Raw genomic sequence first — 26218 nt, forward strand, 5'->3', positions numbered from 1 at the left:
AAAGCAGGGCTCACTTAGACTTTACAAGGTGTTTTAAACCACCAACCACCTGGTGGTAGAGCTTGCCTTCCCCTGAGGCTGCAGAGGCAGGCAATTGTGGACACTGCCCAGCAACACCACTGCCACCAGGAATGAGTGGCTGTAAGTCTGATCTCTGCAGATGGCTTGGCTATTTTCTGGCCAGCAGCCGCCTTTCCCTCCCTGAAATAACGGGAAAAGGTTATGGGCAGCTCTTCCCTTAGGAAGTTAAAAATCACCAATGGTAAGTATTTACATTTTTAACTGTCATGACTCAACTCCCAGGCAGTCAGCTGATGGCCCTGGCTGCTGCAGGCCCTTTTCCATGTGCATCCTTTTCCTACAGTGTGTGCTGCTGGGAGAAGCTGAAGCCAGACCCAGTTCAGAGCAGCCCACTGGAAGGGCTTTTGTGTAAGTAGCTTACTCCTTTGCCCCTTCCATTCTTCAAAAAGGCCTCCGCCTTCCATGAAAACAATTAAAGATTATCATACATCTCCTGGTTAACAACCGCTGCAAGATGTGCAACAACTGGGGTACTCAGACACTCAAGAAAGAGTACCCCTCTGCATCCCAACCTTGTCTGTATGGCCAATAATCGCTGCTCCCAACATCCAGCTTCTCAGAAGTAGGGGTGCATGGTAATCAGCACTGGCTCCCCACTTTACCCCCACCAGGGTTTCTGGGGGTGGCTGGGCAGAGGCTTTCTGCTCAGCATAGCTGCCCAAAAAGAGGCGGTTATTTGGAACAAATCATACCACCCTTGCTATTCCTGAAGTACATGACCTTCACAGAGGAGTGAGTGGCTCTCCTGACAAATGCAGGACATTCTGTGGTCAAACAGGAAAGTGGCCCCAATTCTTGGGAAAAGGGTATCAAGCACTCACTGAAGCACTGTGTGAATTCCCTTGTAAAAGTGCCTCCTTGGTTACTTGACAGTGAATGTATGCCCTAGATTTACCAGAAATTAAAAAATCATATTAATATATTATATTAGCTTCTTAGAGGTCTGGATTTTTAAAATTTCTTGTCAAGTATGTTCATTCCTTCTTAGTAAAGGGCTATCTTAGGTGAAAGTTAATGCGTATACCAGAATGTTCTATAAACGTATAAAGTCTTTTCTAAGACTGCGCACATCAAAAACACTGTGGTGGGCTCCGAGTTGTGCTTCACTAAAGCAAGGTCACGGTGCAGCCATCATGGTCAGAGCTGGGCCGCAGCTGGTCAGACGAACCGGACCAAATAGAATTGCACGCACGTGTGGAAACCTCTGGCGCTGCTGGTGACCTCGGCGTGACGCTTTCTGTCACCATAAAGCCTGTGGGGTGAACTCATCTTTCTAAACAGTGCTCTTCTGAAACTATTTATCAAAAATATTTTTATAGTACAAAGACTATAAAAAAGGAAAGAAAAAAACAAAAGCCCTTGGTTAAAAGTAAAAAGAAAAAACTGCTAAGACCTTAAAAACCTGCACCGTTCCAGCCTCAAATAATTAAAAATGAAAGGTTGCTGGTCACTCTGAGGCAATGTTCCTAAAGCTGTCATCACCCTGGTTCTCGGAGGGTTTTGTTTGGGCACAGCTGCATCTGAGGCATCTTTGCAACATGTTACATGAGGAGACGCTGTGAGAAGCCAGGCAGACTTGGAAAAATGGCAGCGCTCACTTCAGACTTCTGCTGTACAGTCAAGAGAAACCACAGGGTGGGGGAGTCACGTGTGTGCGTGGACTGCTGCGGACTGCACTCCAGACGTAGAGTTTAGATGTAGCGACTCGTTTCCATTTTCACACAAGCATCTCAGTGCATCGACTCCTCCATGAGGCTCATTCTCAGTCAGTCGGAGCAGGCCGACTGAAGTTGTGTCCCGGAGCAACAGGATGTATCCATTTGTTTTATAAATTTGCTCATTTTGGTTCTGGTTGGTATTACTTTTCAGATACATGTTTCTGGTGATGTTAACTTGGTGACATCCTAGATTTATGGGAAGAGCATGTGTGTCACTGATGTCTGCTACACTGGCCACCATCTCTTTTTCTGTAAGCTTCATGCCTCTTCATGCTGATGCTGAGGCTGATGGAAAAGGATGAGGTTGGATGACTGAAGACAAAACAGGGGTGCTTATCTGGTATCTGGCAGCAAGGAGGTGGTTCCATCTTCTCAAGAAGGCACGCAGAATCGTTCTGATTTTGAAGCATGCTGGCCATCACCCCAGGTCTGTGTGCCCAGAGGGGACAGCCAGACTGGCCTCGAAAGTGCTGCCCCTTCCCCCAACCTCTCAGCAGTTGCCAAGAAGACAAATCCACAGGCCTGGGGGACAGAGCCTTCAGCATTTCAGTGGTCACATAAACAACAGTCACCTTACATCATGCTCACTAAGGGAGGCTGGAAAGTGACAAGAGGACAAGTGCCTGTCCTGCCCAGTCTGCATCCCCTTCCAGGTGTGCTGCGTGATCAGTCTCAGAAGAGGGAAAAATGTTGAGACTTTCTCTCAGGAATCTTTAGAAAGAGGGCTTTAACAGAAAGTAGATAAGAGACAGGGAAACCAGAGTGGGCCACACAGAGCAAGTGCAGCAGTGCCTGCAGGTGTCAGTATGCAAGCTAAGTGGGGAGCACACAGGGTGTCTTAGAAACCAGTGCCACCCGATGCAGACTAGCATGTGGTTACTCAGAGGCACACCTGCAATGCTACCGGTGCCCCTGGGCCCTCCATCTTTTCTGGAAGTGTCAGGCTTGTTGGGAGTCCACATTCAGTGGCCAGCTTCAGGCAATTTCCATTGCCACAAGGATACCTGGGCAACAACACCACTGTCCTCAAAGCCTTGTCTTGGAGGAACTTTGCAATTTAACCCCGAATCCCAACCTGTTCTTGGAAAGCGCTGCCATTCTTCCAAAAACGAATGCTGACAGAATACAAAATAAGAAAGGTGATCATAAATCAAATCACAAAGGAAGTGAGCTCCAACAGCCCATTAAAAAAATCAGGTTTTGTTCTCATCATACATGTCCAAAGAAGGTTCGATGGTAGAGAATTCACTTTCATATACCAGACTTCGAGGGGACAAAGAGTTTCGATGGAAGAAGTGACCACCTGAAAAGAATAAGAAAAATGAGACTTAATAGGTCATCAGGCCTACAATTCCCACGGGCTTGGAGGCAAGGTCTTGGATTATCTTCTCAAATATCTCCATTTTGGGGTCTTATCATGAGAGAAATGAAAAGAGAATTCAGGCAGTTCTTAATTTAAGCACACTATAAATTCCAACATTCAGGTACCCAAGGGATTGAATAGAGCTTTTCAAAGCAAAAGCTGTCTGGCTAGCACTTACAAGGATTTCCTTAACAAATCTGGGACCTGCTCTTTTGAAGAACACCCTCCCACCCAAACATACACTGGTCCCCCAGCCTCTGGTCTGAGCACTTAGTGGAGTCCGGGGGTGGAGGGGCACAGAGCCCCGTCATTAGCTCGGTATACTAGGGGCTGTGACTTCAAGGTACTGATAAAACATATGATAATCTATATTAAATGATAATGTATATTAAAGTTATACTTTCACATGGTTTAGAAAGCTAATTAATTGCACATGTGTTAGCACCCCTTTCTCAGATAGGCACTTTGAGCTAATTTTTGTAGTATTACCTCCAGGTGCCTAAATAATATGCCTATGTTGGTCCTTTCGCATTTTTAAAGTCTTAGGTTTCACTGCATTCTCAGGATGAAAAATAGGATTTTTCTCCCTATTTTCCCTTCCTACTACATCCACACATACACCCATCGCCCCAATATAATTATGCTGTGATAAAATATTCAGTTTACATTTTCCCCTATTTGTGTTTAGAGCTAAGCCATACTTATATTTCCTTTTCTCAAAAACTTGTTTTTACAACTTTATTGAGATATAATTGACATATAATGAAACACATATTTAGTGTTTAACTTGAGTTTGGACATATGAACACACCTGTAAACTATCACTAAGTTCTAGATAGTGAACACCCATCACTCCTAGGATCTCTGGGTGGTCCCCCCACCCCTTCTTCCCATCCTACTCCTATCTCCTGGTAAAGAAAGATTAGTTTGCATCTTTCTAAAATTTTATGTGAGTGGAATTATATGGTTTGTATTGACTCTTACAAATAGAGCTGCTTTGAGCTCTATACAAGTGTGTGTGTGGGCACATGCTACTGTTTCTCTTGGGTGGGGTCACTGGGTACATGGTTAGTACGGTCGGACCACTGAATGTTGCCATGGGCCTGAGGGCTCCAGTTCCTCACAACATCCTCATCAGCAAAAAGGTGATGAGGCCATTCTAGTAGGAGTACAGTAGGATGTCACTGTGTTTTAAACTAGCATTTCCCTGATATTGGACATCTCCTCATGTGCTAATTAGCCAATTCTGTATCTTCATGAATGAAACATATTATTCAAATCTTTTGCCCATTAAAAACCCTAGGAATTGTAAGAGTTTTTAAAAAATACTCTAGGGCCTTCCTGTTGGCGCAAGGAGTTAAGCACCGCACTATAAAGCAATCTGCAGCCTCTGCAGCACGAGTTCGATTCCATGGTGGCCAGACAGAAACCCACATGGCGAAGCAGATCTCTCCTGTCTCGTCCGCTGCTCCCCTCAGCAGTGTATTTCAGTCCGTCTGCTTTTTCTGCTCCCCAGAACTCTGTCTCTGGTGAATCCTCTCACCCCCCACCCCCGCATCTCTGGCCTGTACCCCAGCTCTTGTGTGCATAAATAAATAAAAATCTTCTAAAAAAATACTCTAGAAATGAGTCTTTTGTCAGACATATCTGTGGCTTGCCTTTTTACTTTCATACCAATGTCCTTTGAAGAGCAAAAGTTTTAAATTTTGGTAAAATCCAATTTATTGATTTTTTCCTTTTATAGTTTGTACTTTTGGTGTCAGGCTTAAGACACCTTTGCCAAATCCAATGTCACTGAGATTTTCTCCTATGTGTTTATTCAGAAGTTTTGGCTTACACATTTTGATGATCTAGTTCAAGTAAACTTTTTGTATAAGGTGGGAAACAAAGGTTAACGTTCTGCTTGTTGCCTATGGAAATTTAATTGCTCCAGATTATCCTTTTCCCATTGAACTGCTTTGGCGCCTTGGTTGAAAATCCATTGAGTGTAATGTCTGGTCTTTTCCTGGGCACTATTTTGTTCCAGTAATCTGTTTATCTTTATGAAACCAAAACTAAATGGCTAAATTGTTTTCAGACCCATGGAACACAAAGAGGAAAGAAACCACATTTAACTCTCTCTTCAAGGCTTGCTTTTCACAGGCATGACTGAGGCAGGAGATTTCAGCAACTTTGAGCAGAGTGCCAAGGCTGGCTGGGGACTGAGAGTGCAGAGAGGAAGGGCGGAGGCAACTTCGGGCAGGTCACCTCCACCCTTTCTCCAAAGGCAGAGGCTCCAGGTAGTACTTGCTTTGCTTGATTCCCAAATTATAACTGGAGCCCTGTGGCTCCCTGACGACTTTGCTGAGTAGCACCTCCACAGCTGGGTGTGCTGCTGCCCCTGCTCCAACTCTACCACAAAGCCCCTGAGTGCACCACCACACCCAGCTCTGCTGCAGGGCCCATCACTGACGAGCGACCACTTGACCTCAGCCAGAGTGCAGGTTGAGTTTGGACATACAGGTGAGGTTTTGTTGTTGAATATTGCGTGGGAATTGTAAATGGTCCGATCAGGTTCAAACTCCCAATGGTGCCTTTCAAGGTTTTGAGATCATTCAAGAACCAATAAGATTTATGCTTGACAAAGATGAATCAAGTCTTGCAACTGGACCTGGAACTGACAACAGTCTAATTAGGTTTGAGAGACTGATACCCCGAAGATGACAGAAGCTGAGGTTTTAGAGGGCTCAGACTCTTCCAGACCCTCTCCTGTAAAGACCTTCACAGACCGTCCAGAACTTGTAGACCTTGAGATCTTCAGAGACTTTTGAGACCTATGCATCAGAAGTCGGGCCCTGCCTCTGACATCACCTGCTGACTGCCACTGTTGGTCTATGCCTGGGGTCTCTAAAAGAGCTGTCTGCTGTTAGCTTATGCCTGGCATAAGAGCTATAATACTGGTGCTTGGTCTTTTGGCACTGCCACCTGCTGATTGATGCTGACCGGCATTCCTGACCTGTGTCTGGCTATCACTAAGAGCTGCCCATCATTTCTGATCCTTTGACACGACCTCCTGGTTCTATTGCCTCTGTTGCTGTCTATTCTTGCATTTGGTGCTGACTAACCCAGTCTCCAGATAAGTGCTGCTGGCTGCTGCAGTGCTACTTCAGCAGTACCAGTTGTGGTCACCCCTAGTTGCCACCGCGAATTGGATCAGGGCCACCACTTTTTGCTGTGCCACTAGCTCAGGTTCTTGTCAAAGGGACACCACCACCTTGCACGAGCAGCTATTGATATGGACTACTGGATACTGCAGACACTTTCTGGGGTAGGACACTCAGCCATGTGTGGTCTTAGAGACTCTTCAAACCCCATTGTTATTACACCCTGAACCTGAGTCATGTCTTGCAGTTGTAAATGCCTGGTGAGGACACAGAAATTGTGACACCCTCCCTCCCCCAACCCCCTACCCCTCAGTTTTGCATTGTTTCAATTCCAGCCCTTTCCCTCATATTTGGCTTGTGGATGACAAGTAGGTGATCTTGGGTGCGGTTTCATATACACTAATACAATACTGTCTTGATTACTATAGCTTTATAAGTCTTGATATCAGCTATTATAAGTTCAGCAACTTTATTTTTAAAGATTTATTTATGCATAGAAGAACTGGGGTACAGGCCAGAGGCATGGGAGGTGAGAGGATTCACCAGAGACAGAGCAGGGAACAGAACAGGCAGACTGACTGAAATACACTGCTGAGGGGAGCGGCTGGTGAGGCAGGAGAGGTCTACTGCACCAGGTGGGTAGCTCCGCTGGCTGGCCAGGGATGGAACTTGCACCCTGCAGGCAGCTGTGCCGCGGAGGCAGCACAGCTTCATAGTGCTGCGCTCAACCCCTTGTGCCACCAGGGAGGCCCTCAGCAACTTTATTTTTAATTTTAATTTTCAAATGGTATGATGGACAGAGAGATAAAAGCTGTTACAAGAGTACAGACAAGTTTTAAAACATACACTGACTACTGTATGTGTGATGCACTAACTTCAATTTTGTTTAACTTTTCTATATTAAAAACTTCATTTGAAAAACTGGGATGAATTAAAAAAAAAAAAAAAAAGCTTGCTATCTGCACATAGCAGTCCTCTGAGAGAGGACCTAAGAATCATATGGGATGTTTGATCTCTGACAGCTGAGTCTCATTCCCTAGAAGAATCTGTATAACCCAACTGGGTAAAAGTTAAAGATTAACAATAACAACAAAACAAGCAAAAGATGAAGAGGTTTTCCTGTGCTGCAGTAAGAAGTGGAAATAACTTTTTGTGTAAGTGCACTAACAGCTGACACCAAATCTCTGCAGATAAAAAAATAGGTCAGAGTTTACTCAGTAATCTACCTAGTTGTTAACCATTTACTTGAGGAACACAAAGGCATCTGAATTTCAGACAACAGCAGGTTGCTGGCTTTGCCATTATCCTCCCACACCTGTAAATACATCCTGTTTACTGATCAAGTGATTTTTGTTATTATTGGCTACATAATGTTATTAAGTAAACTCTTAATCCAGGTACTATAACCTATATACTGATCTGTGCAAAATCATAAATACAGGAAACCCACCCATGGAGTTAGAACTAGAACCCTATCAGCACTCCACACATCCCTCTATTTAACCCGGCCAGCATTATCTTCATACGCAAGTCTAACTGCTAAACCCAGAAGCCAGTTAATTGATCTTTGTCTATCTGGAATCTTGAAGAGACAATTAACATCTCAGTTGTTGGTGTTCATTAAATTACCTCTATCTTCAATCTTGTAATGTCTTATTTTCTGGTCTGCAAGTTATTTCTAAACTGTTTCATTTTTGCAGTGGAAGCCAGCAGGGCTGTAGTAGTTGAGTGGCTGTAGAAGCCAAGAGGTGTCAGCTCATGTCAGAACATGGCTGGGCAAGGAGTGGTGAGCAGGAGCAGTGCTGCAGCCACTGGCGATGTGGTGAGAGGGCTGGTAATTTGTATTTCCCAAGCAATTTTTTTTGTCTAGATTTCAAAGTTTACTAACAAAGTTGTCAAGCTATCCTTTTATTATTTTTAAGATTGTAGTAAAAAACATAACAAGAAATTTGCCTTCTTAAGTATATAGTTCAGTACTGTTAGTACAGTTACATTATTGTGAAATAGATCTCCAGAACTTTTTCATCTTCCAACAAAACCACTAAACAGCTTTCCATTCCCCTCCCCTCAGTTACCAGAATTCTACTTTCTATTTTTATGAATTTTATTATTTCTTTTAATGTATGTAGGTTTCATAGTGATGCCCCCTTTTTATTCGTTATCAGTCAGTGACTTTTTCTCTTGACCAGCAGAGGTTCTTTATTTTATTAGTCTTGTTAAAGAAATGACTTTGTTATTGGTTCATTTTCTCCTATTGTATATTTGTTTTTCATTTAATTCCATTTATGATCTTTATTATTTCCTTAATTTGATTTAATTTATTATCTTTTATTCGGAGGACCACTCAGAACATTGACTTATTTTCTAATATATACATTTTAGGTCACTGATTTCATCTAAGCGGCCTTGGCTATATCACCAAAGTTTTGATGTCATGTTTTTATTGGCATTCAATTAAAAATTTAAAAATAATTTCCACTGCAATTTCTTTTTTGACTTAATGAGTTTTTTAGAAGTATATTACTTTAGAAGCTTATTACTTATATATTGCTTATATACCATCATTCTAATTACCTTTTTGTTACTGCTGTCTAACTTAATTATACTGATCAGAAAACACTATTTGATTTTAATCTTTATATATTTGCTGAAATTTGCTTTGTCATCAGGATATGGTCTATTTTAGTAAATGACCTATGTGTTCTTTTCACCTATGTGAAAATAATATGTATCCTGTAGTTGATGAGTGCTACATATGTCAATTACATCTTGCCTGTTAATTGTGTTGTTCAAATTTACAGCCTTGATGAGTATATGTTTGCTTATTACCAAGACGTGTGTTGACAGCTCCCACTGTAAATAGTCTATTTTCTATTTCTCCTTTTAGGTCTGTCAATTTTTGATTCATCTATTTTGAGGATAATATTAGGCACACAAATTTAGAACTGATTCTTCATGATGGATGAACTCTTTCATCATTTATGAAATGTCCCTCTTTATCTTAAAGCACATTTTGTCTGATATTTATACAATTTTCTTTTTGTTAATTGATTAGTTTTCAAGAGAAACTATCCTTTAGTTCAAATATTCATGTTTCACAGTTCAGGAACACAGGTCAGTAACAAACTTCGGGGGAAATCAACATAAAGAAATTCTTCATGTTCCATAACCACTTTGCACTCAAAGATACCAGCCTTTCTCACCTCCTCAAAATCTTGCATGGAATCATAATTTCTATTGAAATCTGTGTATGCCTTCTTTCTTGGTTTACCCAGTAAACTTACAGAAACTGAAACCCCCAAAGATACAATGAATGCTACAACAATATGAAATCACAGAAGGCCACACATCTAAGGTTTCTTCAAAGCACTGGAAGAAATGGCTTATTCTCTTCAATACTGATTCCTCCACACTGAAGGGGAAGTGGATAGTGCTCTAGAAGCATACAATTCCAGGAGGAAAGGGATCTAAAAGATAATCAACTAAATCAAGAGGACCCAATGACAGTAGCTGAAAGACTTGAAAAAATCTCCAGTGCACCTCCCTCAGATCCTAGTTGAATTAACACATGTAGTTTCATTCTTCCCTAGCAACACAATTTTCTTTTGGTTAGTGTTTACATGGTATATATTTTTCTATCATTTTATTTTCAACATTTCCTGTCTCCTTGGAGAAGTATCATACATGCATAGATGTATATTTGTATATACAAATTTTAAATCTAGTCTAACTTTGGGTATTCAATTATCCACTTATATTTGAGATTTAAATCTAGCATTTCACTGTATTTTACTTGTCTCAACTGTTCCATGTTCATAGAACATGTTCACCCTTTTGGGGATGATTTTATTATTCCATTTCCCCCCTGTAAGTTGACTATATATTATTCGACTCTTCTTTTAGTGGCTATGGGACTATTTATTTTTTAGTTTTCACCTTGGTTCACAACATGTATACTTGATTCATTAAAGTCTACTATAAATTAGCACTTTACTTATTCCCCAACAATGTAAGTATCTATGGGCACTTTGATTCCATTTTTCCTTGCCCACTTTTTTGGCAATTGATGTCAAGTAATCACAGACATTACTATTAATGTATTTTACACCAACTTTTATGTCTTAATCTTCCTAGATCTACACATTTCCATCTGGAATGACTTTCCTTTTGCCTGAAGAACTGTCTTAGTATTTCTGTTTGTTTAAAATACCTTACTTCACCTTTAGTTTTAATGAGGTTTGAAGTTTTTCTTAAGTATTTAGGTTGGCAGGATTGATTCCTCCACCACCAAAACTTTACTCCATTTCTGGTTTTCATTCTGCCAAGACACCAATTGTCATGTTTCTGCTGCTACTTTAAAAGTAATGTATCTTATATTGAAGAAGGAAAAGTAAAGGTGAAAACTCATACTTCCTGATCGCAAAGCTACTATGAATGCACTGTAATCTATAGTTTGGTACTAGATAAATATAGACATATCGACCAATAGACTAGAATTGAGAGTACAGGGATAAAATCATATGCTATGATCAAGTGATTTTCAACAAGGGTGTCAAGACCAGTCAAAAGGGGAAAACAGCTTCTTCAACAAATGTGCTGGATGTTCACATGCAAAAGAATGAGGTTGGACCCTTATCTTACAAATATATTATAGATAATGGATCACAAAACTAAACATAAAGGCGAAAGTTGTAAAATTCTTGGAAATTTTTGGATCTTCAATTAGATTTGATACCTAAAGCACGAGCCACCAAATTAAAAATAGACAAATTGGATCTCATCAAAATTAAATCCTTGTATTTCGAAAAATATTACAAAAAAGTAAACAGCTTATAGAATAGAGAAAACATGCAATGTATCCTTTTTTCTCTAATTGCTTTTAGTTTTTCTTTATCCTTTTTTGGGTAGTTTTACTATGTTGTATCTTGGTGTGATTTCATGACTGTGGTCTTTTGTTAGTTTTGGAAAGTTCTCAGCCATTATTTCTTCAAATATTGCTACTGTCTCATTCTATCTCCTCTCCTTCTCTGACTTGAATTATATATATATATATATATTAGATTTTTAAAAAATCATGATCTAAATCCTCTTTTTTTTTTTTAAAGATTTATTTATTTATTTGTTTGTTTGTTTATACAAGCACTGGGTACAGTCAGAAGCGCGGGAGGGCGAGAGAATTCACCAGAGCCAGAGCGGGGAGCAGAGCAGGCAGAAGGACCGAAGTACCCTGCTGAGGGGAGCAGCGGGTGGCAGGAGAGGTCTGCGCGCCATGTGGGACCCTCCTCCGGTGGCCGGGGAGCAGCCGGGAATCGAACTGCCGCTGGAGAGGCTGCGGGCAGCTTCGCAACCCAGCGCTCAACCACTGCGCCACCGGGGAGGCCCATGATCTAAATCCTCTTATATCCTTTTCTGTATCTTTCTTCTCTTTTACTGTCTGTGCTACAACCTGAATATATTCTCTAAACCTGTATTCCAGTTCACAAGTCCTTTTTTTGGGCAGTATTTGATATTAAACCCCTCTATTAAGTTCTTCTCTTACTTTCAATTATGTATTTTTTAGTCCTCACATTCCATTCCTAATAGTTGTTTCCATTTACTTGCTGAAATTATCCATCTTGTCATTGATTACCTGAGCATACTTAGAGTTATTTTACAGCCTATGTGTGCTATTTCTAATATTTGTATTTCATATGGATCTCTTTATGTTCTTTGTTTTTCCTGTTTTGGTCACTTGGTCTTTTGGCATGCCTGGCATTTTTGATGGATTTCTGGAAAGTATATATGAAAAATGCAGAGAGAAATCTAAGGCTGCTGATGGTGGTTATCTTCCTCTATAGGCTTTCCTGTTGCCTTGGGAAGAGACATATCAGAGGCCTCCCTGATGGTGCAAGGGGATGAGATGCAGCACAATGAAGCTATCTGCAGCCACTGTAGCACAAGTTTGATCCCTGGCCAGGGAGCTGACCCACATGGCACAGCAGACCTCTCCTGACTCTCCTGCTGCTCCCCTCAAAGAACTAGAAAAAGAACAACAAAAAACCCTAAAACCAATAGTAGAAAGGAAGTAATAAAAATCAAAGCAGAAATAAACGAAATAGAAACTAAAAAAACAATTCAACGGATCAATGAAACCAAAAGTTGGTTATTTGAAAAAATAAATAAAATAGACAAACCCCTAGCCAGGTTCACAAAGGAAAAACAGGAGAAAGCACAAATAAATAGGATCACAAATGAAAGAGGAGAAATCACAAGAAATCACAAGAAATCAAAAGAATAAATGAGAAACTACTATGAACAGTTATATGCAAACAAACTCAACAATCTAGAAGAGATGGACAAATTCCTACAACTTTACAATCACTCAAAGCTAGATAAAAAAGAAATAGAGCACCTAAACAGACCAATTACAAGCAGTGAAATTGAAATGGTAATCAAAACCCTCCCCCAAAACAAAAGCCCAGGACCAGATGGATTTACAAATGAATTCTACCAAACATTCAGAAATGAATTAGTGCCTATCCTTCATAAACTCTTTCAAAAAATTGAGAAGGAAGGGATAATACCAAACATGTTCTATGAAGCCAACATTACACTAATACCAAAACTGAACAAGGACAACACACAAAAATGAAAATTACAGGCCAATCTCTCTAATGAACACTAATGCAAAAATCCTCAATAAAATTTTAGCTATCAGAATCCAACAATGTATCCATAAGATAATTCACCACGATCAAGCAGGATTTATTCCAGGGACACGAAGATGGTTCAATATCCAAAAGTCAATCAATGTAATCCAACACAGCAACAAAAAGAAATATAAAAACCATATGATAATATCGATAGATACTGAGAAAGCTTTTGACAAAGTACAACACCCATTTATGATAAAGGCCTCTGAAATTCTTGGGATACAAGGAACATACCTCAACATCATAAAGGCCATATATGACACACCCATAGCCAATATCATTCTCAATGGTGAAAAGCTGAAAGTGTTTCCATTAAGGTCTGGAACAAGACTCTCACCACTGCTTTTCAATATAATACTGGAAGTCCAAGCCAGAGCAATAAGACAAGAGAAAGACATCTATACAAAGAATCCAAATAGGGAAGGAGGAAGTCAAACTATCACTATTCCCAAATGATAGGATAATATACATAGAGAACCCGAAAAATTCCACAGAAGAACTAATCAAGCTAATCAATCAATTTAGTAAAATAGCAGGATACAAAATCAACACACAGGGCCTCCCCTAGTGGCACAGTGGTTGAGCGCTGGAATGCGGAGCTGCCCGTAGCCTCTGCAGTGCCAGTTCAATCCCCAGCCGCAGGCGAGGGTCCCGCATGGTGTGCAGACCTCTCCTGCCGCCCGCTGCTCCCCTCAACAGTGTATTTCATCAGTCTGCCTGTTCTGTTCCCCACTCTGGCTCTGGTGCATTCTCTCACCCTCCCGTACTTCTGACTGTACCCAGTGCTTATATAAATAAATAAATCTTTAAAAAAAAAATCAACACACAAAAATCAGTAGCCTTCCTATACACAAACAATAAATCTGAAGAAGAAGAAATGAAGAAAACCATTCCTTTTATTATTGAAACAAAAAAAAATCAAATACTTGGGAATAAACCTAACAAAAGAGGTAAAGGACCTATACAAAGAAAATGATAAAACACTGTTAAAAGAAATAGAAGAAGACACAAAGAAATGGAAACACCTCCCCTGCTCATGGATTGGAAGACTTAACATTATCAAAATGGCCATCCTACCAAAAGCAATTTATAGATTAAGTGCTATTCCAATAAAAATTTCAATGACATTATTCAAAGAAATAGAACAAATACTGATGAAATTCATATGGAGCCACCAAAAACCACGAATAGCCAAAGCTCTCCTGGGGGAAAAAAAAAAGGGAATGGAGGCATCACACTCCCAGATTTCAAACTATACTACAAAGCCATAATAATCAAAACTGCATGGTATAGGAACCAGAACAGACACATGGACCAATGGAACTGAATAGAAAATCCAGAAATAAACCCACAGATTTACAGTCAACTAATCTTTGACAAAGGAGCAAAGAATATGCACTGGAGCAAAGAAAGTTTGTTCAATAAATGGTGCTGGGAAAACTGGGTTGCTACATGCAAAAGAATGAAGCTTGACTACTACCTCACACCATGCACAAAAACCAACTCAAAATGGATTAAAGAACTAGACAGAAGAACTGAAGCCATAAGATATACAGAAGGAAACAAAGGCGAAACACTACATGACATACACCTCATTAACATCTTTAAAGACTCATCTTCCAAAGCAGTGATAGTGAAGGCAAAGACACACAGCTGGGAGCACATCAAATTAAAGCGCTTCTGTACAGCAAAAGAGATAGTAACCAAAACAAAGAGACACCCCACCGACTGGGAGAAAATTTTTACACACAACACCAATGATAAAGGACTGAACAAAACAAAAACAAAGTAAATAATCTAGTCAAAAAATGGGCAGAAGAGCTCAAAAGGAACTTCTCCAAAGAGGAAATGCAAATGGCCAACAGGCATATGAAAAAATGTTCAGCATTACTTGTAATCAAGGAAATGCAAATTAAAACTACAACGAGATACATTTTACACCAGTGAGAATGGCACATATTAAAAAAACGAGCAACAACAAATGTGGGTGAGGATGTGGAGAAAAAGGAACTCTCCTGCACTGCTGGTGGGAGTGCAAACTGGTCCAACCACTATGGAGAGCTGTGTGGAGATTCCTCAACCTGCTAAAGATGGGGCTGCTAAAGATATGATCCAGCAATTCCACTCCGAGGTATTTACCCAAAGGACACAGAAACATTAATTCAAAAGGGCACCTGCACCACTATGTTCATAGCAGCACTATTTACAATGGCTAAGCTATGCAAACAACCCAAATGCCCAGAAATAGATAACTGGATGAAGAAAAATGGTACATATACACAGTGGCTTATTACTCAGCAATCAAAAAAGATAAACTCATGCAATTTGCAGCAACATGGATGGAGCTGGAAGGGATCATGCTCAGCAAAATAAGCCAGAAAGAAAAAGAAAAATACCGGATGGTCTCACTCATAGCAGGAATTCAGAATACCTAAATAGGGGACCAGGAAAAAGACTAATTATAATAAAGTGAAAATCAAAATCAACAAGCAACTATAAACCAAAAACACACTACAGCAGGGGTTGGGAATAAGAGGGATTAGGGTCAAAATAAGGGGAGTGGGAGTTGTCTGGGGACTAAAACCAAGATGAAAATGCATATATTGTGCAAAAATGAAAAATGATGTAAAAATATATAAAATAAAAAAAATCATTGGGTTCCTATAATTCATGTAATTATATGAAATATACACACTCCTCTCTTGTGTCAATTTAAAGAAATTACACCAGCTCCCATATTCTCTGAACGCAGCGCCTTAGACCGCTCGGCCATCCTGACTAGCTCCCATATTCTCTATCCTGAATTATCAAGAAATCACTTGGAGTCAGACTGTCAATGGAGGCTCCGAACATCCCTTCAGGGCCCCCTTTTTTCTGTTTTCTCTGTTATCATTTTTGGTCTGACCACAGGCTGTTTGCAGACTAGGGATGTGTATTTTCTCACAAGTGGCAAGACTGTTTTATCACTGGGTCTAAGACTCCATGGTGGCTGCAACTGTTCAAAGGGATAATTGACCAGAATTTTTAAATAAAGCCTCTCCAGGTAAACAGGAACTGGAGGCGGTGAGACAGTCTTCCTGAGTCTTCTGAGTATCGTCAGAATTCTCACCTAGGCCCCATTCTCCCACAAAAATGATTGTGTGCTTGGGTGAACATGGGGTAATGGTTGTTATATCTGGTAAACTTAAGCATTGAACCAGTTGTAAAGCCTCTGGGGTGTGGGGCCTTTCCAGGGCAGAAGAATGCCTGAGCAATGGCGTTCCCTGTCGTCGGTGCAAAGAAGGGCTCTTATGGGCTAGTTTGTCTTTTTACACAAGGAAAGAAGAAACACTATGAGGTACATTCTACTGGTGTGAAACAGGGCTGGAGAGGCCAAGTGATGGCAGAGTTGGAATGGGCTGGTGCAGATATGCACCCCAGCTTCCTAATGCACCTCAATCTGCAGCACCAAGGGGTGCACCTGTTCCGTCAGCTGCCCGTGCAGGAAGACTCAGGAAGACAGTGGGGATTCAGCACGCTTTGCCCGAGCATAGCATTGCTGGGCGTCCATGGCACACATGCGGTGCCTGCACCAGCAGCACACACATGCTTCCTGGCTCAAAGCCAGTTCAGAACTTGGGGGCCTGAGTTTTGATGTGGTTTTAGACGCACTCAACAATAAATGCCAGGAGAGGCAGAGGGTGATGATTGTGCCTGTTGCTCCGCATTCGGTGGCTGCCCGGCCTGTGATGGGAGTAGAGACTGATCTTCCCTCAGTGGGCTGCGGCCCCTGTCCCTCTCCTCAGCAGGTTGCTGTGAGCTGAAGGATTTTTAAATGGACTGCATTGTTTTGTTTTGTTTTTTTTTAAGATTTATTTATTTATTTATACAAGCACTGGGTACAGTCAGAAGCGCGGGAGGGTGAGAGAATTCACCAGAGCCAGAGCAGGGAGCAGAGCAGGCAGAAGGACCGAAGTACACAGCTGAGGGGAGCAGCGGGCGGCAGGAGAGGTCTGCGCGCCATGTGGGACCCTCCTTCGGTGGCCGGGGAGCAGCCGGGGATCGAACTGGCGCTGCAGAGGCCGCCGGCAGCTTCGCAACCCAGCGCTCAACCGCTGCGCCACTGGGGAGGCCCTGCATTGTTTTTTGCCTTTTAAACTATCCCAAGCTCCTAAGCTGTGACTCCCTTATCTTATTAATGATAAAATGTGGTCAAAAATACTTTCAAAGTCAAATATTTGGGATTTGAAAATAAATCATTTGTGCCTTGGGATTCTGAATGATTCTTGTCCATGCGTGGAGGCTGTTTTAGTTGTGTGTCTCACAGGAAAGAAGCCTCCAGGAGGAGAGGTTTGGTCAGGTCGAGCTCTGGCCTGTAACCCTATATCTGACAGTGAACCCTGAGCTTTTGGAGCAGCCTGAGCAGGACCCGGTGCCACCTGAGGCAGAGAACAGCAATGCCTCAACTTCCTGACCTGGGGTGAGAAAACACCTTTGGTTGAATCTCTGCCCTTTGGTTGGTGAAAACCAACCAAGTTTCTTTTCCTCAAAAGAAACTTTTAAGAAACACTTTTAGGTAAAGAAATAAAGAGTAAAGGAACTGGATATAGTTCATAGATTAGATTTGTTTCTCAAAGCATCATTAGACTCCAGCTTGAGTGTTGCCCCCAATTTTTTATTACCATCTTGGACATATTTTCATCACCTGGGCTTCCCATTATACTTTCTCATCTTGACTGAATTTGGGCTCTGCTGCTACCCTACCTTATGTTATTTCTATTATTCTGACTCCTCAGTATACAAAGTCCTTCCCCAACAGGATCTCAAAACTTCTCTGAGCTGTATTGTAGAGCAGGCATAGATGCACTGATGCTCTTCTGTGCTGAGTTAATTCTTCCTAGAGGTCTCCTTCCCCTTGCATTGTCTCCAGTTTTAATCCCACTTCTTAACTGTTAGCTTATTTGTTAAAGCAGCTCCCAAGCTGTAATGCTTGTAAAGTAAGCAGAACAGATACCTGCTTTCATTAGTAACTCATTTTAATTTCAGAAGCCAGTCTGCATCTCATTCACACCTTCCAAAATGCACAAGACTCCTCTTCACTCCCCAGGGAAAAGCAAATGCTCTGAGTGAGAGCACCACCATCCAGTTCTAGATCATCTCTCTCATCACCTAGCTGAATTCCTAAATTCAAGTCCAGCACACTTTTTAGCCCTTCCTATTATCACAAGGGTGCACAGATTAGGATGCCTCACACCTGTCCTTCTACTGGGTGAGCTTCTCTAAGAGGCAAAATGGAGCAGGTTAGAACATAAAATTGGCTAGTCACTGGGTTTTTCCAAACCTCATTTGTAAAATGGGGTTAATAATAGCGGGATTGTTGCAAGGATTAAATGAGGTAGTAGATGTAAAATGCTTAAAAGTTTACTTGTCACATAGTTACAGCCTTTGTTAGTTACTATGATTATTCATTAACTTTTTTTTAAAAAAAGATTTATTTATTTATTTATACCAGCACTGGGTATGGTCAGAAATGCAGGAGGGTGAGAGGATTCACCAGAGCAAGAGCGGGGAACAGAACAGGCAGACTGACGAAATACACTGCTGAGGGGAGCAGCAGGCGCGGCAGGAGAGGTCTGTCGCACCATGTGGGACCCTCGCCGGCGGCTGGGAATCAAACCGGCGCAGCAGAGGCTGTGGGCAGCTTCGCAGCCTAGTGCTCAACCGCTGCGCCACCAGGGAAGGCCCAATTATTCATTAACTTTTAAGATTGTGTATATAGAGTATATGAGAGTGGTAGAGGACAAGAATAGAAAGCCTGGAAAGAAGGTGCCCCAAGACCAGAACCTGACATGGGGGGTAAAGGCAGGAGATGGGGGTAAAGGCAAATGACATGACCATTAACCCAGCTGTAGAGGTTGGGACCCTTAGGCACCAGTAACTTATCACAAGGCATAAGACCCAGGCAGGATCAGATGCTATAGGAAGTGGAGCACAGACCGGAGGGTAAAGATACGGAGATTGGGCCCATTCTGGAATCTCTGGCCCCTTTCTAGTTTTGCCTAGTTTTCCAACATCGGCAACAAACAGGCCACTCCACAGAGGAGTGAGCCCTCCCAAAGAGAAAAGGACTGTATCAGTGCAGTCTGCAGAGGCTTGGAGCAGCACTCCATCTGCCCACCTGTGCCTATGCAGGTGCCTCTTTTCACCAACTCTCTCCCTCTGCAGGGCAGCAACTTCCTGCCTGCCAGTGACCTATACCAGGCCAGGACTTCTCTTTACTGACCTCCCTCTGCGTAGACAGCTCTCCTTGAGGTTTCTCTTAGCAAACCTGTCCCTTTGGGGCAGTTCTTCCTGCCCGCTTGTCTATGCAAGTGTCCTTCATTCTTCTTTTTCTTTTTAAAAAGATTGTATTTATTTAACAAGCACTGGGTACAGTCAGAGTGCAGGAGGGTGAGAGAATTCACCAGAGCCAGAGCCGGGAACAGAACAGGCAGAATGACGAAATACACTGCTGAGGGGAGCGGTGGGCATGGCAGGAGAGGTCTGAACACCACGTGGGATCTTCGCCTGCCCCCGAGGATAGAACCAGCGCTGCAGAGGCTGCGGACAGCTTCGCAGGCCAGCACTCAATCGCTGCTCCACCAGGGGAGGCCCTGTCCATAATTCTTCTACCCCCTTTTCCTAATAAACCTGTTCTCGAAATATAACTACTGTCTCTGTCTTGTGGAGAAACTCGCTGTGTGCTGCTGAAACGGGAGCTCTGGTGAAACCTTTCCCAGAATGAACCCAAGGACCCCGCACTCCAAACCCACCAACTCCAAAACCAACATCAAGAGCACCATACACACAACAGCTCAATCCTCAAAGTTCCCCTTTATTCATTTTCCTATTATACATACACACCATAAAACACAGGTGTGTGTAAACATACATACATATATATGTATGTACCTATCCACTGTTTATTTTCCTGTTTATTTTTTTTTTCCCTTGACACTGAATTCCTCAAGGGCAAAAACTGTGCACAATTTAGCAAATACTGGCCCAACACCGTCCCCATTTAGGGCTCAAATGTTCCCCAACTGGAGGGTGGCCAGGTAGGAACACCGCCCCTTGGGCTGGCTAGGTCTCATTTCTGACTTTGCTATTCAATAGATGTGTGATTCTGGCCAAATTATTGAGACCTCTACCTACCTTCTCTCATTAGGATGTTGCCAAGATTAAAGTAATAATATATGCAAGCCACTCAGCATGGTGTCTGGCATCTCTTCCTTCATCATCTGGAATTGCTGGCTATTGTTAAATTTCCTCCCGGCCAGTTTCACAGCAGAGATTTAGAAGGGCATTTTCTATTTCAGCTGGATTCTTTGTTGCCATAAGTTCTATTCTTAATCTGCACTGATAAGGAATTTAGTATAACTCAGTAATTTAGCGGTAAAGAAATCAAGGACTCTTCAGTATCTTTAAAGTCTATATGACAAACCAGCTGGTAAAGAGACCAGATTTAATCTCTGCCAGGTCTAAAGTTGTCAGCAAAGCCTAAGTGAGCTCTCCCAAAGATCTTGTGGAAGCTCTTTGGTATGTATAGACTATATTCTTACCAATTGTACACAATGAAGCGTCCTTGAAATAAACTAGATATGGGGGGCTCCTGGGTGGCACAGGGGTTTAAGTTGCAGCACTGTGAAGCTATCTGTAGCCACTGCAGCATGGCCAGAGTTCAATCCCAGGCGGGCCAGGGAGCTAACCCACATGGCGCAGCAGACCTCTCATATCATCCACTGCTCCCCTCAGTTCCCCACTCTCTCATCCCCAACCCCCCCGCACCTCTGTTCTGTACCCCAGTTCTTGTATGCATAAATAAATCTTCAAAAAAGTTATGAAAAAAACACCTTGCGTTAAAAAAATAATGACCTTGTGCCTCATTATAAAAGTCCAAGGGGGTGTAAAGCTCTGAAATACCACAACTGTTCTAGAAAATTTCTGGTCATTTTCTAAGTTTTAGAATAAGAAATTATTTAAATTCATACACTGCTTCTAGTGTATGATGTTGAATAGCATCTTAGCTGCTAACACTATGGCTATGAATAAGCAACTGCTTTTTGATGCTAATTCTAACTCTGGTGCTAAAGAACAGCCCCAGACGTTAAGGGGCACTGGTGTGAGCAACATGTGCACACATACACATATGTACAACACACACAACACACCATTTTCAAGGTTACTGAGACTGTAACTAAAGCATAAACATTTAATGATGTCAATTAAATCTCAGTCACAAAACAGCAGGTTCAAATTTCAATGGATGATGATAAATATTCCTTAAGTGTGACAGAAAGTCAAATCCCATTATCATTTCATTTACTTCATTATCATTTCGTTTCTTAGTTCAAAATTTCATTTGTGGCCCACTGAATAGTTACTACTTGAGCAAGTCTTACTTCTTTTTTATTAATATTTTTTCTTATATCGTGTAGTCCCCATATTTCTCCTGCTACCATATTATCCGTGCACCATCACCAAATTCCCTTGTGTTCATCCCTCTCCTGCTCGTGCCCCCCTATACCCCACCTTTGCTGTATGCCTCAGTTCTATGGTTAGCTTGCTAGTTTTGTAAAAAAGCCTTACTTTCTGCTAGGACTTGAAATAATGTAAAAAGAGTGAAGTTACATTAAATTAACAGAAACAGTAATACGATTATTAAGCAACACTACATTGCCTGTTGCTAACAGAAAATGACTCATTACAAATGGAAAGGAGAGAAAAGGGAACAACTAATTTGATTTCCACATAATAAAGCAAGATGGGGAGGAACTATGCCATAAATTTATGACAATACCTGTAGAAGGAAAAAAAACTGTAGTGTTTGAGGAAGAAGTCAATGTAATAATCTACTTTAGAGAATAAGGTCAAACATACACAGCTGAACTCTCTAGCTTTTACAGTTGGCTGGAAATCTCATGAGGGCCACTGAACCAGTAAATCTCATTAGATAGAGCTGTAATGAATAACCTCTGTGCATTTAAAAGTATCCTTCAACCCCCATATGCACCCAACAACACAGCCCCAAAATATATGAAACCAAAATTGATACAAAGGGAGAAATAGGTAATTAAGCAAGAATAACTGATGTTTTCAATACCCTATTTTCAATAATGGATAGAACAACTTGATAATTACATGAATAACGAAAGAGAGTATTTTAACCACACCACTTAACCAATTAGACAACAGAATATAAATTCTTCTCAAGTGCACATGGAACATTATCCAGGAAACATCATATACTAGATCATAAAACAAGTACCTTGATATATTGGGTTGTCGGAAAATGATGATGCTTTTCAAGCAAAAATGCGTCATGACTTCTCTGGCAACCCAATATTTAAAATGACTGAAATCATACAAAGTATTTTCTCCAACTACAATGGAAATGGAATTAGAAATCTAAGAAAGAAATTTGGAAAATTCACAAATATGTGGGATTTAAACAAGCAATGGATCAAAAGAGAAATCATTAGTGTAAACTAGAAAATACTTCAAGATGAATGAAATAAAAATCACGACATACCAAAATTTATAGTCCAAATTGCAGTTGGAAGAAAATTTATATCTGCAAATATCTATATTAAAAAGAAAGATGTGAAATCAATAACCTAAACTTTTTACTGTAAGGAGAGAGAAATAAGTAAAAATGAATAGACTAGTTCAAAGCAAGCACAGGGAGAAATTAATAAAGATCTGAGTAAAAATTTAGGAAGTAGGGAAGAAGAAAAAAAGGCAAATCAATAAAACCAAAAGATGGTTCTATGCAAACTGGTCAACAAAACTGACAAACCATTAGACTAAGTTAAACAAACAAACAAAAAAGACTTAACTTACTACAGTCAGGAATAAAAGGAAGACATTACTACCAAATCCTAGAGAAATAAGAAGCCCACAAATTAGATAACCTAAAAGAGAGACAAATTCCTAGAAAGACACCAATTATCAAAATTGACTCAATTAGAAATAGAAAATCTGAACAGACTCATACCAAGAGTGAGTCAGTAATCAACAAACTTCCCAAAAAGAAAAGCCCAGGACCTCATGGCTTTACTAGTGAATTCTACCAAGCATCTTATTAAGAATTAACATCAATTCGTTTTTCCAAACTCTTCCAAAAAACAGAATAGGAGGGGACATTTCAAATTCATTACATGAGGCCAGCGTTACACTGATGTCAGAAAAAGTCAGAAAATTACAGACTAATACCCTTTATGAATACAGATGCAAAAATCCCAGCAAAATACTAGCAAGCTGAATCTAGCAATACATATAAACAAAGTCCCATTATGATCAACTGAGATTTTTTTTTAAAGATTTATCAAGAGCTGGGGTACAGGCCAGAGATGCGGGGGGTGAGACAGACAGAGCAGGGAACAGAACAGGCAGACTGACTGAAACACACTGCTGAGGGGAGCAGCGGGCGAGACAGGAGAGCTCCCTGGCCGGGTGGGAATATTGAACTCGGCTACAGAGGCTGCCGTTTGCTTCATAGTGCGGTGCTTAACCCCTTGCGCCTCCAGGAAGGCCCCTGATCAACTGGGATTTAACCCAGGAATGCAAGGTTGTCTCAACACATGAAACTAAGTCAATGCAATATATCATATTGCTAGAATAAATAAGACAAAAAAACATACAATCACTGCAATAGCACAGAAAAAGCTTTTAGATACTCTTTTGTGGTAAAAACACCCAACAAGCTAGATTAGAAGTGAACTTTTTAAACCTGATAAAGGGCATCTATGAAAATGCCACAGCTAATGGCATTCTGAATGGTGAGACTAAAAGCTTTCCCCCCCCAAGATTATGAACAGGACATTCAACTTGCTCCACTTCTATTCCACATTATACTATTGGAGGGACTTCTGGTGGTGTAGTGGTTAAATGTCAGTGCTAACACCACTGACTGTGGCCTGAGTTTGATTGCTGGCCAGGGAGCTAGCCCACATATGGTGCAGACCCTTCTTGTCTTGCCAGCTGCTCCCCTCAGCAGTGTATTTCAGTAGACCCACCTGCTCTGCTCTTCCCATTTGGTCTCTGATGAATCTCATTACCTGCACCTCTGACCTACACCCCAGCTCTTCTATGGATAAATAAATAAAAATTCTACTATTGGAGCTTCTAGCTGGAGACGACTTGATTGAAAGGGAAGAAGCAAAACTATATACATGATAATGTATACACAAATAGGAACAGGAGGGGACACAAGGTACCCACTAAAAAACTATTAGAACTGTTGTTTCAGTAAGTTTCCAGGATAAAGGACCAATATACAAAAATCAATCCTATTTCTATATAAATTAAATAAATGGAAAGACATCCCCTGTTCATGGACTGGAAGACTTAATATTAAGACTGACAGTATTACTTAAAATCTGCAGACTCTATGTAATCCCAATTAAAAACCCACTTGCCTTTCTCTTTTTCTTTGCAGAGATTGAGAAACTTATTCTAAAATTATATGGAAATGCAAGGGATACTGAGTAGCCAAAATAATCTTGAAAAAGGACAAAGTTGGAGATTTCACATTTTCCAATTTCAAAACAATACAAAGCAACAGCAATCAATACCATGTGGCACAAGGACAGATACAAACCACAAACCGGAATTGAGAGTTCAGAAATAAACTCATATTATGCTCTACTGTTTTCAACAAGGATGTCAAGACTACTCAATTGGGGGGAGAACAGCCTCTTCAGCAAATGGTGCTGGGACAAGTGAATATTGACATGCAAAAAATAAAGATGGATTACTATCTTACACCATATACAAACATTAACTCAAAATAGATCAAAGACCTGAATATAAGAACTGAAACTATAAACTCTTGGAAGTTTTTGTGAACTTGAGTTAGGGAAGGGTTTTTTAAAATATGACTTGTAAAGCAAAAGCAACCATAGAATAAAGACCAATTGGATTTCGTTAAAATAAAAAACTTAATGGTTTGAAAGATAATCTAAAAGTGAATTGGTAACTTACAGAATGGGAAATTGTATTTGCAAATCACGTATCTGAAAAGGGCCCACTGGAATAAAGTACTCTTACAACAACAAAGATAATCCAATTAAACATGGGCAAATGATTTGAATAAACATCTCTCTAAAGAAGATATACGAGTGGTCAACAAGCACATAAAAAACTGTTCAACTTTGCATGAGAGAAATGCAAATCAACACCACAAGAAGGTTAACACTTCACAACCCCTAGAATCAGCTATAATTTTTTTTAAAGATTTATTTATTTATTTATGCAAGCACTGGGTACAGTCAGAAGCGCGGGAGAGTGAGAGAATTCACCAGAGCCAGAGCGGGGAGCAGAGCAGGCAGACTGACAAAGTACACTGCTGAGGAGAGCAGCGGGAGGCAGGAGAGGTCTGTGCGCCATGTGGGACCCTCGCCTGGCAGCCGGTGATCGAACTGGCGCTACAGAGGCTGTGGGCAGCTTCGCAACCCAGTGTTCAACTGCTGTGCCACCAGGGAGGCCCAACAGCTATAATTTTTTAATAAAGGAAAATATCCAGTGCTGGTGAGGATGGAGAGAAATCGGAGTCCCTGTACATTGTCAGTAATGACAATGTGAAATTGTGCAAGCGCTTTGGAGAACAGTTTGGCAGTTTTTCAGCAAGTTAAATATCGAGCTACCGTATGACCCAACAATTCTACCTCTACAGTTACCCAAGGAAACTGAAAACATAAGTCTACACAAAAACTTGTACACAAGTGTTCACAGCAGCACTATATATAATAGCCAAAAGATGGAAATAACCCAAATGTCCATCAATATGAGTGGATGAACAAAATGTTGTATATCATCATACAACAATAACATTCAGTCCCCAAAAAGAATGAAGTACTGAAACATTGTACAATACAGATGAACCTTGAAAACATTAAATTAAATCAAAGAAGCTAGACACAAAAGAACACGTTATGATTCCACTTATAAGAAGAAATGTCTAGAATAGGCAGATACATAGAGACAGAGTAGATAAGCAATTTCTTGGCTGCCATGGGGATGGAAGAGGAGAGGTTATTAATAGATATGGGACTTCTTTTTGGGATGATAAAAATGTTCTGGAATTAGATAGTTGTGATGGCTGCATAACTTTGCAGCTACACTAAAATCCACTGACATGGCTTACCCTTTAAAAGGGTAAATTTTAATGGTAGGTGAATTATATCTCAATTAAAAAAACTT

General features: G+C 40.8%; 1 protein-coding gene across 1 annotated transcript in view; it reads right to left on the reverse strand.

The window, feature by feature from the left end:
- Positions 1–2992: 2992 nt before the first annotated feature.
- Positions 2993–26218, reverse strand: part of RNF130 (ring finger protein 130) — a gene marked incomplete at its 3' end in the record, with an annotated part of 126397 nt that continues 103171 nt past the window's right edge. The window contains exon 8 of the mRNA XM_084243195.1: positions 2993–3102. Coding sequence (XP_084099321.1) covers positions 2993–3102 — 110 coding nt within the window. The remainder of the gene's footprint in view (positions 3103–26218) is intronic.

This window comes from Talpa europaea (assembly GCF_964194135.1).
Source record: "Talpa europaea genome assembly, chromosome: 9".
Classification (NCBI taxonomy): Eukaryota; Metazoa; Chordata; class Mammalia; order Eulipotyphla; family Talpidae; genus Talpa; species Talpa europaea.